Here is a 17,975-nt window from a genome sequence, read left to right on the forward strand (position 1 = left end):
CTCCCTGCTTCCCCTCCCCCACCCCTTGATCTTTCCCCTTACTGGTTTTTCACCTGGCACCTACCAGCCTCCTCCTTCCCACCCTCTCCCCACCTTCTTTATAGGGCCCCTGCCCCCTCCCTCTTCAGTCCTGACGAAGGGTCTCAGCCCGAAACGTTGACTGTTCATTTCCATGGATGCTTCCCGACCTGCTGAGTTCCTCTGGCCAGAACCTTTCTTCCGAGGTCTATAACTAGGGGGCACAGATTTAAGATGAAGGAGACCTAAAGCACAGCACACGGAAGGTAGTGATCGTCTGGTAGAGGAGGTGGTGGAGGCAGATACAATTATGACATTTACTTGTTCAGGAAAAGCATTGAGGGATACAGGCCAATATGGGCAAATGGGATCAGCATAGACCGACTTCACAATCGGCACAGACAAGCTGGGGTGAAAGGGCCTTCTTCCATGCTAGACGATTCTGTGATTTTATGTCCTTAAGGCTATTAGAACTGTTGAATAATAGATAGAGCTATGCTACTAGTTGATATGTGATAGACTGTGACATGAGATCTGGATATTGAATAGGGAGGAAAAACAGAATAAAATGTTTTCATGTAATTGCCCTTCACTAGATCCATCAAAATAACACGGGGTGATTGAGTTTAGTAAAAGTTAACAGAAAAACACGATCAGATCCTTAGATAAATGTGTTAACAATAACACTAGAGTAGAAAAATACCTAGAATAGAGACTACAGTATGTTGGTGCGAAAATCAGATTGGAAGCCACTTACTGTGATTTACTATAGATCTTTCGCATCTTACATCCTTCACCCTTATTCAGTGTCACCTGCACAACTTGCGGGGAAGCACGCACACAATGGGAGCATTAATTTTTAAATCAATAATGCAATGATCATATCCCATTATAAAAGTTCTTAGGTCATAGAATGACACAGAAAGAGACGACTTGGCTCACGTGGCCCATGTCGGCTCCTAGCCAAGTGATCCTATCAGTCAAATTTCCTGTCCCCTTAATTTCTTGTATCCTTGCCATTTTAGGCCCATTTCAGCTTTTGGCTTTCATGATTCAATTTAAATCTATTAGGATAAATACATTTCAGTGGACAGACATAAGTCATCAAAAAGAGGCTTTTTACTGTTTCCCATTTCTTAATAATTGTGTTAAGGCACATTTCCACCTTTGCCATCCAATTTTCCATCAAAGACGATCATTTACAAAAGTGGGACATGTGTGTTAATGAACACTATGAGACCATGAGATTATAAATCAGTGCATTAGGAATCTTCACAGGAGATCTGATTTTTAATTATATCACAGTTCCACAGGCAAAAAAAACCACAAAAATTTATGAGATTAAAGACAGGTGAATGGAAGAATGTTTTTGAAGGGAAAAAAGTTAAATGATAACTAAATAACAAGACTTGTTAAATGACAAGGAACTTGTTTTGTTCAGGATTGTCGCACATATATGACATAAATACAACGTTACACTGTACCTAGAAAGGTTAATCTCAGCAGCCAGCCCCTGGGATTCATCGAGGACATTAGGTTCACTGCAGAGCAGGGAGATGAGTATTTAGGGAAATATTGCATGCCTTGTCCACAAACAGGGCAATTCACAAATTTACATGCTCTTCAACAGCATGTAACTAATATCCACTACAAAAAATTAATATCAATTTATACAGGTTTAGGGACTAGAAGATCAAATTAATGTTCAAAACACTTGAAAAACAAATTCCACACAGTAATATTGTCTACAAAAACAAATCAATGTCGGAGCTCCTCTTACAGCAAAAATAGACAAATGAAAAAGGCATAAATCTGTTTTATAACATCAAAGATTTATTACACCTGAAAATAAAACTTTATTTATTACTATCTTCAGAATATAAAATAGTATGTATTTCGGACATCGGGTATTCTACAAATTCAACCCTATGCATACTTTTTCAGCAAATAAAACAGATGATGAAATTATAAAATATAGTTTACACCACAAAAACAATCCTGCATGGAGGTGGCATCAGTGACATCGGGTGAGGCAATGCATATTAATTCTGATTGTCATCTAGCAGCTAGTTAAAACAAGCAATTGTCACACTTGACTGTGCTGCACCTGTCCAGAAAACTCTGTGATTAAAAGGGTAAGCCATAGTGCAGAAAATAACACTTCAAAACAAAAGTTTAAAATGTTTTCAGAACCAAGATGCTGCTTTTGTTTCCAGAGTACATTACATAGATAACTAGAGTACAATTTAAGAAAGCAATCTAAATGTAAATATTAATAATAACATCATCTTCTTTCAAGAATGTCTGTACTCAATTTTAATTAATCATAGAAACAAGAAATGTAAATAAATAGAAACAAGATATGTAGATAAGCCTACAAGAGGAGAGGCTGTACTTAATTTGGTATTGGGAAATGAACCTGGTCAGGTGTCAGATCTCTCAGTGGGAGAGTATTTTGGAGACAGTGATTATAATTCTATTTCCTTTACCACAGCACTGGAGAGAGATATGAACAGACAAGTTAGAAAAGCATTTAATTGGAGTTAGGGGAATTATGTGGCTATCAGGCAGGAAATTGGAAGCTTAAATTGGAAACAGATGTTCTCAAGGAAAAGTACGGAGGAAATGTGGTAAATGCTCAGGGAATATTGGTGTGAAGTTCTGCATAGGTACATTCCAATGAGACAGGGAAATTATGGTAGGGTGCAGGAACTTTGGTGTACAAAGGCTGTAATAAATCTGGTCTAGAGAAAAGCTTACAAAAGGTTCAGAGAGCTAGGTAGTGTTAGAGATCTAGAAGATTATAAGGCTAACAGAAAGAAGCTTAAGAAGGAAATTAGGAGAGCCAGAAGGGGCCATGAGAAGGCCTTGACGGGCAGGATTAAGGAAAACCCCAAGGCATTCTACAAGTATGTGAAGAGCAGGAGGATAAAATGTGAAAGAATAGGACCTATCAAATGTGACAGTGGAAAAGTGTGTATGGAACCGGAGGAAATAGCAGAGATACTTAAAAAATATTTTACTTCAGTATTCACTATGGAAAAGGCTCCTGATGATAATAGTGACGACTTGCAGCAGACTGAAAAGCTTGAGCATGTAGATATTAAGAGAGAGGATGTGCTGGAGCTTTTGCAAAGCATCAAGTTGGATAAGTTGCAGGGCCCGGATGAGATGTACCCCAGGCTACTGTGGGAGGCGAGGGAGGAGATTGCTGAGCCTCTGGTGATGATCTTTGCATCATCAATGGGAACGGGAAATGTTCCTGAGGATTGGAGGGTTGCGAATGTTGTTCCTTTATTCAAGAAAGGGAGTAGAGATAGACCAGGAAATTATAGACCAGTGAGTCTTATCTCAGTGGTTGGTAAGGTGATGGAGAAGATCCTGAGAGGCAGGATTTATGAACATTTGGAGAGGTATAATATGATTAGGAATAGTCAGCACAGCTTTGTCAAGGGCAGGTCGTGCCTTATGAGCCCGACTGAATTTTTTGAGGATGTGACTAAACACATTGATGAAGGAAGAGCAGTAGATGTAGTGTATATGGATTTCAGCAAGGCATTTGATAAGGTACCCCATGCAAGGCTTATTGAGAAAGTAAGGAGGCTTGGGATCCAAGGGGACATTGCTTTGTGGATCAAGAACTGGCTTGCCTACAGCAGGCAAAGAGTAGTTGTAGATGGGTCATATTCTGCATGGAGGTCGGTCACCAGTGGAGTGCCTCAGGGATCTGTTCTGGGACACTTACTCTTCGTGATTTTTATAAATGACCTAGATGAGAAAGTGGGTTGGTAAGTTTGCTGATGACACAAAGGTTGGAGGTGTTGTGGATAGTGTGGAGGGCTGTCAGAGGTTACAGCGGGACATCAATAGGATGCAGAACTGGGCTGAGAAGTGGCAGATGGAGTTCAACCCAGATAAGTGTGAAGTGGTTCATTTTGGTAGGTCAAATATGATGGCAGAATATAATATTAATGGTAAGACTCTTGGCAGTGTGGAGGATTAGAGGGATCTTGGGGTCCAAGTCCATAGGACGCTCAAAGCAGCTGCGCAGGTCGACTCTGTGGTTAAGAAGGCATACGGTGTATTGCCCTTCATCAATCGTGGAATTGAATTTAGGAGCCGAGAGGTAATGTTGCAGCTATATAGGACCCTGGTCAGACCCTACTTGGAGTACTCAAGTCAAGTCAAGTCACTTTTTATTGTTATCGCCCATAACTGCTGGTACAGTACACAGTAAAAATTAGAACTTTTTTCAGGACCATGGTGCTACATGAAACTACAAAAACTACACTGAACTACGTGAAACAACACAGAGAAAACTACACTAGACTACAGACCTACCCAGGACTGCATGAAGCGCACAAAACAGTGCAGGCATTACAATAAATAATAAACAAGACAATAGGCACAGTAGAGGGCAGTAACTTGGTGTCAGCCCAGGCTCTGGGTATTGAGGAGTCTGATAGCTTGGGGGAAGAAACTGTTACATAGTCTGGTCATGAGAGCCCGAATGCTTCGGTGCCTTTTCCCAGATGGCAGGAGGGAGGAGAGTTTGTATGAGCGATGCGTGGGGTCCTTCACAATGCTGTTAGCTTTGTGGATGCAACGTGTAGTGTAAATGTCTGTATGGCAGGAAGAGAGACTCCGATGATCTTCTCAGCTGACCTCACTATCCGCTGCAGGGTCTTGCGATCCGAGATGGTGCAATTTCCGAACCAGGCAGTGATGCAGCCGCTCAGTGATACTGTGCTCAGTTTTGGTCGCCTCACTACAGGAAGGATGTGGAAGCCATAGAAAGGGTGCAGAGGAGATTTACAAGGATGTTGCCTGGACTGGGGAGCATGTCTTATGAGGATAGGTTGAGTGAACCTGGCCTTTTCTCCTTGGAGCGACAGAGGATGAGAGGTGACCTGATAGAGGTGTATAAGATGATGAGAGGCATTGATCGTGTGGAGAGTCAAGAGGCCTTTTCCCAGGGCTGAAATGGTTGCCACAAAAGGGCACAGGTTTAAGGAGCTGGGGAGTAGGTACAGAGGAGATGACAGGGGTAAGTTTTTTACTCAGAGAGTGGTGAGTGTGTGGAATGGGCTGCCGGCAAAGGTGGTGGAGGCAGATATGATAGGGTCTTTTAAGAGACTTTTGGATAGGTACATGGAGCTTCGAAAAACAGGGCTATGGGTAAGCCTAGTAATTTCTAGGGTAGGGACGTGTTTGGCACAACCTTGTGGGCCGAAGGGCCTGTATTGTGCTGCAGGTTTTTTATGTTTCTATGTAAAATAATTTATTTCTTGTCGCTATTTCTTTATCGATTTCTATACCTCAATTTATTAATAGTGATTTTGCTAATTATACTGCTGATAAATGAATTGAAAATGAGTATGATTATCTAAGCATTGTCCGCCTTTTAATCAGATTTCTAACACGTTAATGCAGCATAACAGTATATGCAAAGTTGAAGGAGAAAATGGGTAGCCGGAGCAGTTCCAGTATTAATGCAGGTGATTACAGGAAATTACCTCCAAGCCCTTCAGTATGGGAATACCATTCATTTCATTCATGGTTCTGATTAATTTGCAATAAGGTGCAACAATGGCAGGTTAACATAAATAAATTATATTAGAAATTATAGTGAGCAATACTGTGGTTCCTAAGCTGAAGTTCTTGTTATGACTGCCTGCATTTGTTAGCATATATTGGCATTGTTATACAGAAATAGGACATTCTAACAAAATAGTGTAACTTGTTTTACCTTTTTTTTCCCCTCAATTTATGGCCTTCAGAAGATTTAAACAACAGTTTGAAAATGTGGTGTTTCAACACTTCACAATTTCCATGGTGTAGTTTTGCATGTAATTTGTAAGTATAGCACAGAAATTGTAATATTTGTTCCAAATATTGTTAATTTGCATGTAAATTTTAAGACGCAAGTAAAATCGTATACTAAAAGAACAATAGAGCAAACTGACAAAACAAGTTCTATGGTACAGGCACAGTTCCAGCTACAATCCAACTAAACACAAAACATTAGGTTAATTTTTATTCAGTCAACCCTAGATTGTGTTATCGGTTCTTATACCACACTACGGTATATCAATTGTAACTTAGCAATTTAGGGCGGAATAACATTCTGTGTGGTCCCCAGATAGTTCTACATTCTCTCGCACTGTCATAAATCAAGAGAAGTTGGTAATCTGGAAAAGGTATCTAGACTGTAGCTGCAGAAAGCAAGAAGCAGGTGAGAAATGAAATATATACATTATAGTAAAATTTGCAATGCTTGTGTCTAATCCTATCAGATATATTGTAATTGGCAGTAACTGTCACATGATCAATTCTATATCTTTCAGAAATAAAGTGCATGAATTATTTCGTTGATATTGCTTAACATTGATAAGTGGCTAAACAACATTTCCAGAGATGAAGGAAAACGTGACAGAAAATATTTAAGCAATGATATCCCCATACTGGATCACCATTGTAAAAATTTCAAATCTTACAGAGACTGCAATTAAGCTTAATAATTTATAGAAATCTGTGTTTCATTTGGCATGGAGCAGAAAACTACTAGGTATATTACCTGTGGCAGGGCAAAATTCTAGTTCCTGAATCAGACTGAGGAGCAGACATAGTAGAGATGTGGCTGGAAAATCGACGGCGGCCTTGAATACTGCTGGCCAGATATGCTTCTTGCTCACTAACCACACTAGGCATGCTTACAGTGTCGTCTGCAAGGGAAAAAGGAAAAAATAAACTATTTAAACACTTTGCCAAATTAATAGCAGTGTTATGATGCCCCTATGACAGTGATTAAAATGATAAAGCTGACATGGAGCATGATGGAACTCCTAATAAAAGCAGTTTAAATTGTTTTAGAATGAGGATTTAGAAGTTGCAAAGCATAGTTACAAGATTTTTTCTCATATAAGTATTCTGAAAGTGAAGTATAAATCGCCTTTTTTGTGCACCAGAGCAGTTTTCAATTAGATGATCCAATAAGCTGATGAATGTCAGAATTAAGTTCCCTCCTGTGCAATTATACTTGATAAGCCAGAAAAGTTTAAATTCTTTCAGCATGAATGATTGACAGTTCGTCTACGGTGGGAACAGGGAACTTTAACTCAGAATTCACATGAATTGTTTAAGCTCAATGAGAAAGTTCCTTCACTTAGCCATTCTCATTCACTAATATTCATTTCTCCTTCCCATATTCAGTTTTAGTTACATCACTTCCTACTTACCCGGAAGGGTTTATCACATTATCTTTATTCTTGTAACTCTGCATCCAACAATGCAATCAGTTTTATTAGTCAACTCAGCTCATCAGGATGTAGATTGTAACCAAATACTCTTTTTTGCCTGTGTGATCTTAGAAATAAATGTTGACAAGATATATTTGATATATTTTATCCCTTTAGTTTTGTTGTTGGGATGATGCCACCAGAGTTGGAAAGCGAGGAAAAGGATCACAGGCTGTACTTGTGTTTATAGCTACACCCAGCACCTGGAACCACTTTCTGTCTCATGCTTATTCTGCTGTCTAATGAAGAGAAATAGTGATGGTGTTAAGTGGTGGTGAATAGCTCAGTGGCACCGCATGTGATACAGCCATCTCACAGCTCTACCACTCCAATTCAATGCTGACCTCAGATGCAGGTATTCCCAGGAAGTGCATCGGTTTTCCCTGGATGCTCTGTATTCCTTGACAACTCTCCACACCCCAGCGGTCCCCATATCAGAGGCTTGCTGTTTGGCTGGTTAACTGTACTGCAGATTATCCTAGTCTAGGTGGATGTGTGAAAACAGGTTACAGGAAAATGAGTGGGTAATGGACTGCACCAAGACCTGACATAGACTCCTTTTGTGTTGTAAGTAAATATGAAAAGAAATGAACAATATGTGCAAATTTGGAAACGTATCCAAGTTCATCCAATTTACTGGCAAAATTTGATGCTTTAACAAATACTAACTACAATTTAGCTGGCCATCACAAGCTGGTTATGGGACACTACTAATTTAAAATTGGATGCAAAGAAGTTGATGTTACTCTGAAGAAAATCCATGTATTACAAATAGAAACCTCTTTTACTGTATAATAGATATTAAGTAGGTTGAACATCCATATTTCAAACCAGGCTATACTTCATAACTCTTACATTTTTGTAATAGAATCCCTGGTATTTGAGGAAATTGCTTTACTGGTAGAAAAGTCATCTAATTATCCATAATTGAAAGCAATATTTCTTGTGCCAGAGTATTTAAAATGGTAATTAAAACACTGAAAGGACGATGCAGTGCGTGTTTTATGAAACTGAGCAGCTCAAGCCGTTGTCCTATGTGATAAACTCATCCAGCAAATTGTGGAACATGACAGCATAGACCAGTGAGCAGGACAATTTCAAAGATCACCCAGCAATTATGAATTAGTTGTTGATCTATCTTTTTAGGCTGCTAGTAAACCTATGAGTATTCTGGACTATTTTAACTCTGCTGCCCTTCTAGCAAGGAACTTCTGACAAACCCTCTCAGCACCAATCAATGGGGAAAAAATCCCCATCTTTTTCCATCCACTAGCCTAGTGATGCTAGGATAGATTTTCTCAAAGCAGTATTACATAACAGGCTATATTGCACTGGACATCTTTTAAGAGACTCCCGGACAGGTACATGGAGCTCAGAAAAATGGAGGGCTATGAGTTACCCTAGGTAATTTCTAAGGTAAGGACATGTTCAACACAGCTTTGTGGGCCGAAGGGCCTGTATTGTGCTGTAGGTTTTCTATGTTTCTATCTGTAATAAGCATGATCAATACTCCATTGCAGATGAAACAGTGAAAGGTTAGGTGGGGGGAGTGTCAGTAAGGTTAGAGTTAGAGTGAAAAGGTGCCTCCATCAGGCAGGCAGCCCCATCCTCCATTGCCATTAAGTGTCACAACTCTAGTTGTAATATTTTTAATTAATTACATTGGCAGGATCCACCTGGACAAACCTAATCATCGTGGCCCAGTACTGTACGATAAATAAAGCAGGAAAAAGTAAAGCAGGAAAGCTTTGTTCCAATCAAAAAGCAGAAAACATTTTTGACAAAATGTCAAATATGTCCCAAATTAAAAATTATTGAAGTTAAAATGTTATATTAATCATCACGCTCTGTATGTGCATGTCGATGAATTAATTTGAATTAGAATTGCCTGTGTAAATGTGAGGCTTTAATCATTTTTATTGCAAATAATTTTAAAAATGTAATTATTTTTAAATTAAAGAGGTGCATTCAACATTCCAACATGCACCATTCAAAGACAATCCAACTCATATGTATCAAATATAGAAACTGCAGCTCATGCTATTTTTCTGAGCCCTAACTTACGCTTGTTGAAATGGGGAAAAAAATGCAAATGATGAATAAATTGTGCAGTCTGTCAAAAGCAATTAACATGCAAGTTGAACTGAAGCTCTGTTAATGACAAATGCTCACTTTCACCATCCTCCTCATCAGTCCTGCTTAGAGTGTCTTGAGAGGCCTGATGAGAAGGTTGGCTGTCCTGCTCCCACACAGTGCCTGTCCCCGTGTTTGAACGAGACATGGTGGCCAGACTCAAGCGGTAAGCTGATGTGGAAGTTCCCACAGTGCTGATGGAAGGTTTGCCTTGGTATGCTGCAAAGATATAATGAACAAGTTATGAGAGACAAGTATGGCACTGCAAGTTTCTGATTAGAGTCTTAGTACTTTCATCAACTGCAAACAGCAACAGGAGTCTTGCACAAAAAAAAATTGTAATCAGTTGAAAATATCAGTAAAATGCAAATCTTTTTTCGTAAAGGGTAGTGGAAAATGTGAAATTTTGCCAGTTTTTATCTGAGAGCAGGACTAGGTGCTTCTGCCAAGGCTGCCAAAGAAAAGTAGTAGGAGCTCAAACGGGATTTGAGTCCGAATCTTAAGGGCATGTTACTGCTTATTCCAGTTGGGCAAGTTTATTCAGTTCTGTGCTAAGCAGTTAGAAACTACCCAAGGAGAGTTCATTTCACTCACCACCTAATCAGAAAGTACACAGACAGCAGTTGAGCAGAAGTCTGTGACTGGACTATCTAGCGCTCAATGCAGAAGATGCACAATGGTGTGCAATTCATAAGGCAATGAAATTTGACAAAATGAAGAAAAATATGTATTTTAAAGGAACAGTACATGCAAAGAGATAGTGATACAACTGAATCCCTAAGCTACATTCGCATGCCACTAATACTAGGAATTACAGAAGTAGACTTGGTAAAGCTGATGGATAATTCAATTCTTTTAATACATTAATGATTAAATCTGAATGTGTAATAGTTACTGTCATATAGAAGCATAGGTTACATTCTGATATTTATGCCATTTTAACAGTATTGTGTTAAATTTCCTTTCCATTGTGTGGATGGTATTGTCACTAATCCTTAGTTTACTTGACTTCCATTACAAAAATAATTTACACCAACACAGAGCAACAAACAAGACATATGGACAATTCTGCAGTCTTGTTGCAAATGTTAGGAAAATTGTTTCTTTTGCAAAATGTTTTTGATTAATTGCAGGCATTATGTTGCAAAGCTTAACCTGTTCTGTATCTACTCCAAAACACCCCCTGTGGATAATGGTCAAAGAGCACATTAATGGGTGAAATGGGATAATTCAATATATATTAAGAGCTGCAGGGAAAATATAAGACCATAGTACGCAGGAACAGAATTAGCCATTTGGCCTATTATCTGTTCCGTCATTCCATCATGGCTGATTTATTATCCCTCTCAACCACGTTCTCCTTCCTTCTCCCCATAACCTGACTTATCAAGAAACTATAAGTTCTGCTTTAAGTACACTCAATGAATTCCACAGATTCACTACCCTCTTGCTAAAGAAATTCCTCCTCATGTTTGTTCTAAATGGGTGTCCCTCTGGACCTCAATTCACCTGCTATAAGAAGCAGCCTCCCTAGATCCACTCTGTCCAGAAATTTCAATATTTGATAGGTTTCATGAGATTCCTCCTCATTCTTCTAAACTCAAATTAGTACAGGCCCAGTGCCATCAAGTGTTGCTCATACACTAACCCCTTCTTCCCCAGAATCATTTTCATGAACTTCCTCTGGATCCACTCCAATGTCAGCACACCATTTCTTAGATAAGGGTCCCAAAACCACTCACGTGTGGGCTGACCAATGGCCTATAAAGCCTTGGCGTTACATCCTTGTTCTTATGTACTAGCCCTCTCGAAATGAATGCTGTCATTGCATTTGCCTTCCTTACCATCAACTCAATCTGCAAATCAACCTTTAGGGAATCCCACACAAGGACTCCAAGTCCCTTTGCACCTCTGATTTTTGAATTTGCTCCCCATTTAGAAAATATTCTACACCTTTTTTCCTTCTACCGAAGTGCATGACCATGCACTTCCCTACAGCATATTCTATCTACCCCTTCTCCCAGTCTAAGTCCTTCTGCACACTCACTGCTTCTTCAAAACTACTTGCCCCTCCACCTTTATTCGTTATGTCTAGAAACTTGGCCATGAAGCCTTCAATTCTATCATCCAAATCATTCACATATAATGTGAAAAGAAGCAGTCCCAACATCGACGTTAGCAGCCAACCAGAAAAGCAGTCTTTATTATCACTCTGCTTTCTGCCAGTCAGCCAATCTTCAATCCATGCTAGTATCTTTCCTGTAATACCATGGGCTCTTAGCTTGTTGAACAGCCTCATATGTGGCACCTTTTCAAAGGCCTTTTGAAAATCCATGTCAACAACATCCATTGACTCTGTTTTGTCTATCTTGCCTTTTATTTCCTTAAAGAATTCCAAGAGATTTTTCAGACAAGATTTCCCTTAAGGAAACTTTGCTGAGTTCAGCCTGTTTATCATGTGCCTCCAAGTACTCCAAAACTTCATCCTTGATAATGGATTCCAACATCTTCACAACTACTGAATTCAAGCAAACTGGCCTATAATTTCCTTTTCTCTGCCTCCCTCACTTCTTCAGGAGTGGAGTGACATTTGCAATTTTCCAGTCCTCTGGAACAATTCCAGAAACTAGTGATTCTTGAAAGATCATTATTAATGCCTCGACAATGTCTTCAGCTACATCTTTCAGAACCGTGGAGTGTAGCCCATCTGGTCCAGATATTTATCTACCTTCAAATCTTTTATCTTCTAGGCACCCTCTCCTTAGTCCCATGACACTCTCGAATTTCCGGCATACTGCTACTCTCTTCCACAGTGAAGACTGATGCAAAAACTTATTAAGTTCATCTGCCATTTCGTTGTCTCCCCTTATTACCTCTCCAGCATCATTTTTCAGCGGTATGATATCCACTCTCGCCTCTCTTTTACTCTTTATATATTTGATAAAATCTTTTGCTATCCTCTTTGATATTATTGGCTAGCTTCCCTTTGTACTTAAACATTCCTCTCCTTATAGCTTTTCAGTTGCCTTGTGTTAGTTTTTAAAAGCTTCCCAATCCTCCAACTTGCCACTAATTTTTGCTTTATTATATGCTCTCTTTCTCCTGTGTTGTCTTTGACTTCCTTTGTCAGCCATGGTCGCCTCATCCTCCCTTTAGAATACGACTGCTTTTTTGGGATACATCTATATTGCACCTTCCAAATAGTCCCCAGAACCTCTGGACGTTGTTCTTCCATCATCCCTGCTAGCGTCCCCTTCTAATCAATTTTAGCCAGCTCCTCTCATGCCTCTGCAACTCCCTTTACTCCACTGTAATACTAAAACATCTGACTTTATCTTCTCCCTCTCAAACTGCAGGATGAATTATATCATATTATGATCATTGCTTCTGAAGGTTTCCTCTATCTTAAGCTCCCTACAAAAGGATACAGTCTCCTGAAATCCAGTGGGTGCATGGATATGGAACGAAATGATGTGCCAGCTAAGCTCAATGCACAGACTGTAAATACACCAGCAGATGAAGCCATTGCTTAAGACAATTCAGCAAGACCTTGCCCACGTTATTTCAGAACTATTACCTGTAAACATAAGCCACATTTATTACCCACCTTAGCTCCCTTACAGTGTCTTAATGATCTACCTGTGCATTCACACACATCTATTATGTAACAGAGTTACACTGAAAGCTTCACCACACAAGCATCTTTTAAGGGGTTCACATATCAAACCACTGTGTCACAAACTCAGTCAGGCAGGTTTTCAAGTCAATTTTATTCAACTTACAAATAATTAGTAATCATGACTTCAAAGCAGCAAGTGGGAGAGTAATGAAACAGCACATCAAGGTGACTGGAACGTTGATCAGTTGTTTGATACATAATAAACTGAGCCTGATATACATCTCAGGTCAAAGAGTTAAGTTACTTGTATTCTAAATAAACCATTAATTTTAATCCCTGAAATGCAGTAATTTACAGGGAACAAAATTTGTGTGCTTGGGTTACCATTACCTGATCCACTGTGTACCGCCTCCTTCAAGATTTTTAATTCACTGTTAAACTCAGCGACAAGTGAGCTCTTGCTGAGTGGCCTTGGAATAAACCGGCGCTCCAACTGGTCTATAATGTGATGCCGTGCAGTTACTTCCTCATGATGTTCTGCTGGTTGGGTTAGCAGCTAAAGGAATCCCAAAGAAAAAGAGCAATTATAAATTGCCCTTATTTTGATTTCACCCCTATTTAAATACCATTCCTCTTCATCTTCTCCATTCCCTCTTAGGTTATCAGTACTATTGACAGATACAGCCAATGTATTTCCACAACTCTCTGCAGCTAGCAACTAACTGAGGAGCATGAACTGATCTTGACTTTTACTTGACACAAGATTCTGCAGATGCTGGAAAGCTTGAGTAACACACACAAAGTACCGGAGGAACTCAGCAGGTCAGGCAGCGTCTATGCATGGAAATGAACTGTCAACATTGCGAGCTGAGACCCTTCATCCTTCTCCAGTCTCAATGAGCGATCTTGGCCTCAAACATAAACTGTTTATTCCCCTCGAAAGAAGCTGCCTGTCCTGCTGAGTTCTTCCAGCATTTTGTGTGTGTTACTATGTTTCTTGTAAGGGACAGCATAATTTAGATTTAACCATCTGAGAGTTAGCCCAGTTGGAAATGAGTAGTGTAGTATTTGTACCTGCTGATTTGTCTGGAGAAATCAATCTTTTGAGACATCGCTCATTAAACAAATAGACCAACCTTTCACCATATATTACACTAAAATTAGGAACCAATGATGTTGAGGATAGACAGGCTTTCAAAAGCTTTTAGTTACATTTCAAACTTATAATGTTGTTAGCCTGGAGCAAAACTTGTTCAATTATACATCAAGACATCCAAAAGCAGAACCGTCTAGGGAATAGGAACAGGAAGAGCAAAGAAGTTTAGATGCTAGATATAAGGGTAGATGTAGCACTTGAAAGAGATATGCATTATGGAATCAAAGGACCAAATAACTGATTGAGTTTGAATCAATTATCAGAAAATGATCTGCTTAATGGATAATTTAATTCTGCTAAGTGCAAAGGAAAACACCAAGATTTGGTCAAAACTAGCAGCAACACGTCTGGGTTCACAATAACTTGATTTATTGCAGTCTTTTGTGCTAGGAGCAAGTCTGGCAGCCTAACTGGCCATTTGCCAACCCTGAGTTAATTACCACTGACAATTTCCCTAAAATGAAATTAATTTCTAAGCCATCAGATCAGGGAGGCCTTAAAAATCAAATTGAATCTTTTGGCGTGCTTGACAATCAAAATAAATCATAATAACTGTTAAATATGATTTTTGTTTCAATTGACTGAAATTTTAATTAATATTGTGAAAGTATCAGAGGGCAAAGAGTTAGAGGAAGAACTTTTTTCACCATGCTGGAGGTTGCAATCTGTTACGCACTAATCAAAGTAGGAGGTGGGTACTATAGAGATACAGATTAAAGATGAGCTTACTTGTCACATTGAAGCATCAAGACATTCAAATGTCATTTATGTCATTGTTTTTGCAACGTGGTGGGGGAAGCCCACAAATGTCATCACTCTTCCGGGACCCACAGCTCACTACGCCTAACCATACAAAACTAGAGCACCCAGAATAAACACATGGGGAGAACATCCAAACTTTCTACAGACAGCAGTGGGAACTGAACCCTGATCAGTGATCACTGGTACTGTAAAGCCACTGCACCAACCAGTACACTACCGAGCCGCCCCAACATTTAAAACTCATCAAGATGAGCGCTTGAATGGCCAAGGCACGGAAGGATACCAATCAGTAGCTGTAAATGGAATTAATAAGGATGGGTCCATGACATTTGGTATGCACATGGTGGGCTGATGGTTCTGATTCTGTGCTCTGTGATGCCATAACAAATGCTCTCCAACATAATAAAAATATATGTTTAGAAGATAAACAGAACTATATACTCAGTGGACACTTTATTAGGTATCTCCTGTACCTAATAAAGTGGCCACTGAGTGTATGTTTGTGGTCTTCTGTCCATTCACTTCTAAGTTTGACGTGTTGTGTGTTTAAAAATGCTCCTCTGCACACCACCACTGTAACACATGATTACTTGAGTTACTGTCACCTTCCTGCCAATTTACCAGTCTGGCCACTTCCCTCCTTAACAAGGCATTTTCACCTACAGTAATGCAGCTCACTGGACGTTTATTTGTTTTTCGCACCATTCTCTGTGAACTCTTATAGAGACCATTCTGCAGTTTCTGAGATACTCAAGTCACCCTATCTGGCACCAACAACCAATCCATAACCACTCAGGTCACATTTCTTCCCCATTCTGATGTTTGGTTTGAACAACAACTGAATCCCTTGACCATGTCCGCAGGCTTTTATGCATTGAGTTGCTGCCACGTGATTGGCTGATTAGACATTTGCAGTAACAAGCAGGTATACAGGTGTCCCTAATAAAGTGGCCACTGAGTGTACATTAATAACTTAAAATCATGTTACTCAAGTGGTAGATTAATATTTTGATGATAAGCATCTATTTTCAGCTGTTTCAATTGAATCACTAACTTACCATTTTCACTTATACAACGGAACAATACTTAAAACCAAAATTAGAACAGCAATTATATTTTACATGACTGACTGGTTAAATTCAGCAATATGCAATTGAGTCAGAGTGGGAAGTTAGGATTGAGGGGCTTCTTCAAATTCGAAAAAAAATTTAGGCCTATAGAAGGTCAGTCAATATGAAGATATAAGTCAAATATCACTAATTCAAAAATGAAAAGCAAAACCAGAGGAAGATTTTTTTTCTTTACCTTGCACTGTATAAAAGGACGCAGAAGAATAAAGATAGGGATTCTTGTTCTCACTATAAAGTCTATGAAATCCCACATGGCAAGACCTCCAACCTTCCGTAGTGCCATTTCTTTAACTTGCAAACTGAGCTTGTACCACTGGCTGCCCAAATGATGTTCAAAGCACACAAGGATCACCTTTAATGCTAACATAAGCAGGGTAATTAAAAAAGGTAAATCTGTAACTGAGAACTAATGATAATTAAGTATATTTTATCCAGGATTAACAACATAGCTAACTGAGTTAAAATAAGGGAATAAATATGAATACTGTATATCATATTAAAATCAATAAAATTAGAAGTACAGATTTTCTCTCCTTGAAATTCTCAATTAATTCTGCATATACTGTACAGGTGCCCACCGCTTTACAAATGTTCGCTTTACACCACTTCGCTTTTACAAAAGACCTACATTAGTAACCTGTTTTCGAATTACAAAGAGGATTTTTGCTTTTACGAAAAATTTTCCCATATAAATTAACGGTTCTTTGCTTTATGCCATTTCGGCTTAAGAAAGGTTTCATAGGAACACTCTACCTTTGTAAAAGGGGGGGATATAACTGTACAGTATATCAAAATATCAGTCAGTAGCATGCAGACATGCTATTAAGTATTTACATTTATTTCAGCCAACCTAGTCATCAGTCCAATTTCCTGAGTTCCACAAACTCTACAATCACATTGTTGCTTCTTTGTATTTATATTTACTTACATGACATTCAATTCAAACATTGGTCGGTACATTATTTCTTGACTAGTATCTGTTCTCTGTTAATTAGCAAGTACAGACAGATAGTACAAACCTAAAATCATATTGAGTTCAGTTCTGGATATATCTCAGTGGTAGTGACACATCCATTTGGCAATTAATATCACAAAAAGACAGAACATTTTCTACAGATAAAGTCAACTGAAAGCTCTTCTTTTGTCATCTACCATTAAAACATGTGCTCTCCCACTTTACCCAAGTAAGCTGCTTGGCTTGTTGATTCAGTTAACCCTTCCCTCCGCAGGTCCTTCGCAGTATCCCCTGGAGTTGAACAATGTGCTGGAGAGTTCTCCAGCATGAAGTTTTTGCTACGGGAAGTACTGATGATTCGCGGTGGGAGAAGGATATTAATTACTGTCTGTAACAGCAGGAGAACTTCAAGCTGCTCCAAGTTTGGGCTATCTATAGCAGAGAGGAATAACTGTGTTATTTAAAATGTGAAAGAAACGTATCAGCATTTGTATCAAGTTCAATTTCAAATCATGAAGAATCAGTCTATTTTTTAAGTAAATAAATGGAATTTTAATAGATAAATTTAAAGAAATTGCTATCCATTGCCTCTATTCTTTTACTGGCTTTTCTGCCTCCAGGCCTATTTGCTTCCACTGAAAAATTATGGTGACTATAAAAACCAACCAAACTAAGATTCATAATCTTAATTCAACATGACAAGGTGCATAAGAATAACTTTTAAAGAGAATCATAGCAACTGACCTTTGCTCCCAGTTCCAACTGTTAGCACAAATGGTATCAGAAGGTTCAGAAGCATTCCTTCCCTTCTTTCTTGATTAGTGAATGGGGAAATCACATGGCTTAAAGGGAAATCTTCTTTCAAAGCCTTTCATTAATAAAAAGGTTATTTAGAACACTTCAA

The 17,975-nt window shown here is 38.9% G+C and overlaps 1 protein-coding gene across 5 annotated transcripts in view; it reads right to left on the minus strand.

Annotated features, from left to right (window-relative positions):
* unc80 (unc-80 homolog (C. elegans)) overlaps window positions 1-17,975 on the minus strand; it is a 214,181-nt gene that overhangs the window by 18,741 nt on the left and 177,465 nt on the right. For 2 of the 5 annotated variants that reach the window (XM_073046797.1, XM_073046796.1), the window contains 7 exons: window positions 17,816-17,939; window positions 17,297-17,503; window positions 16,292-16,476; window positions 13,459-13,624; window positions 9,489-9,668; window positions 6,596-6,743; window positions 1,503-1,559 (listed from right to left, as the gene is read on the minus strand). In XM_073046797.1, coding sequence (XP_072902898.1) covers window positions 1,503-1,559; window positions 6,596-6,743; window positions 9,489-9,668; window positions 13,459-13,624; window positions 16,292-16,476; window positions 17,297-17,503; window positions 17,816-17,939 — 1,067 coding nt within the window. The remainder of the gene's footprint in view (window positions 1-1,502; window positions 1,560-6,595; window positions 6,744-9,488; window positions 9,669-13,458; window positions 13,625-16,291; window positions 16,477-17,296; window positions 17,504-17,815; window positions 17,940-17,975) is intronic. The other 3 variants (XM_073046802.1, XM_073046798.1, XM_073046799.1) reach the window with 2 other exon arrangements.

Source organism: Hemitrygon akajei, chromosome 5 (assembly GCF_048418815.1).
Source record: "Hemitrygon akajei chromosome 5, sHemAka1.3, whole genome shotgun sequence".
NCBI classification, from domain to species: domain Eukaryota; kingdom Metazoa; phylum Chordata; class Chondrichthyes; order Myliobatiformes; family Dasyatidae; genus Hemitrygon; species Hemitrygon akajei.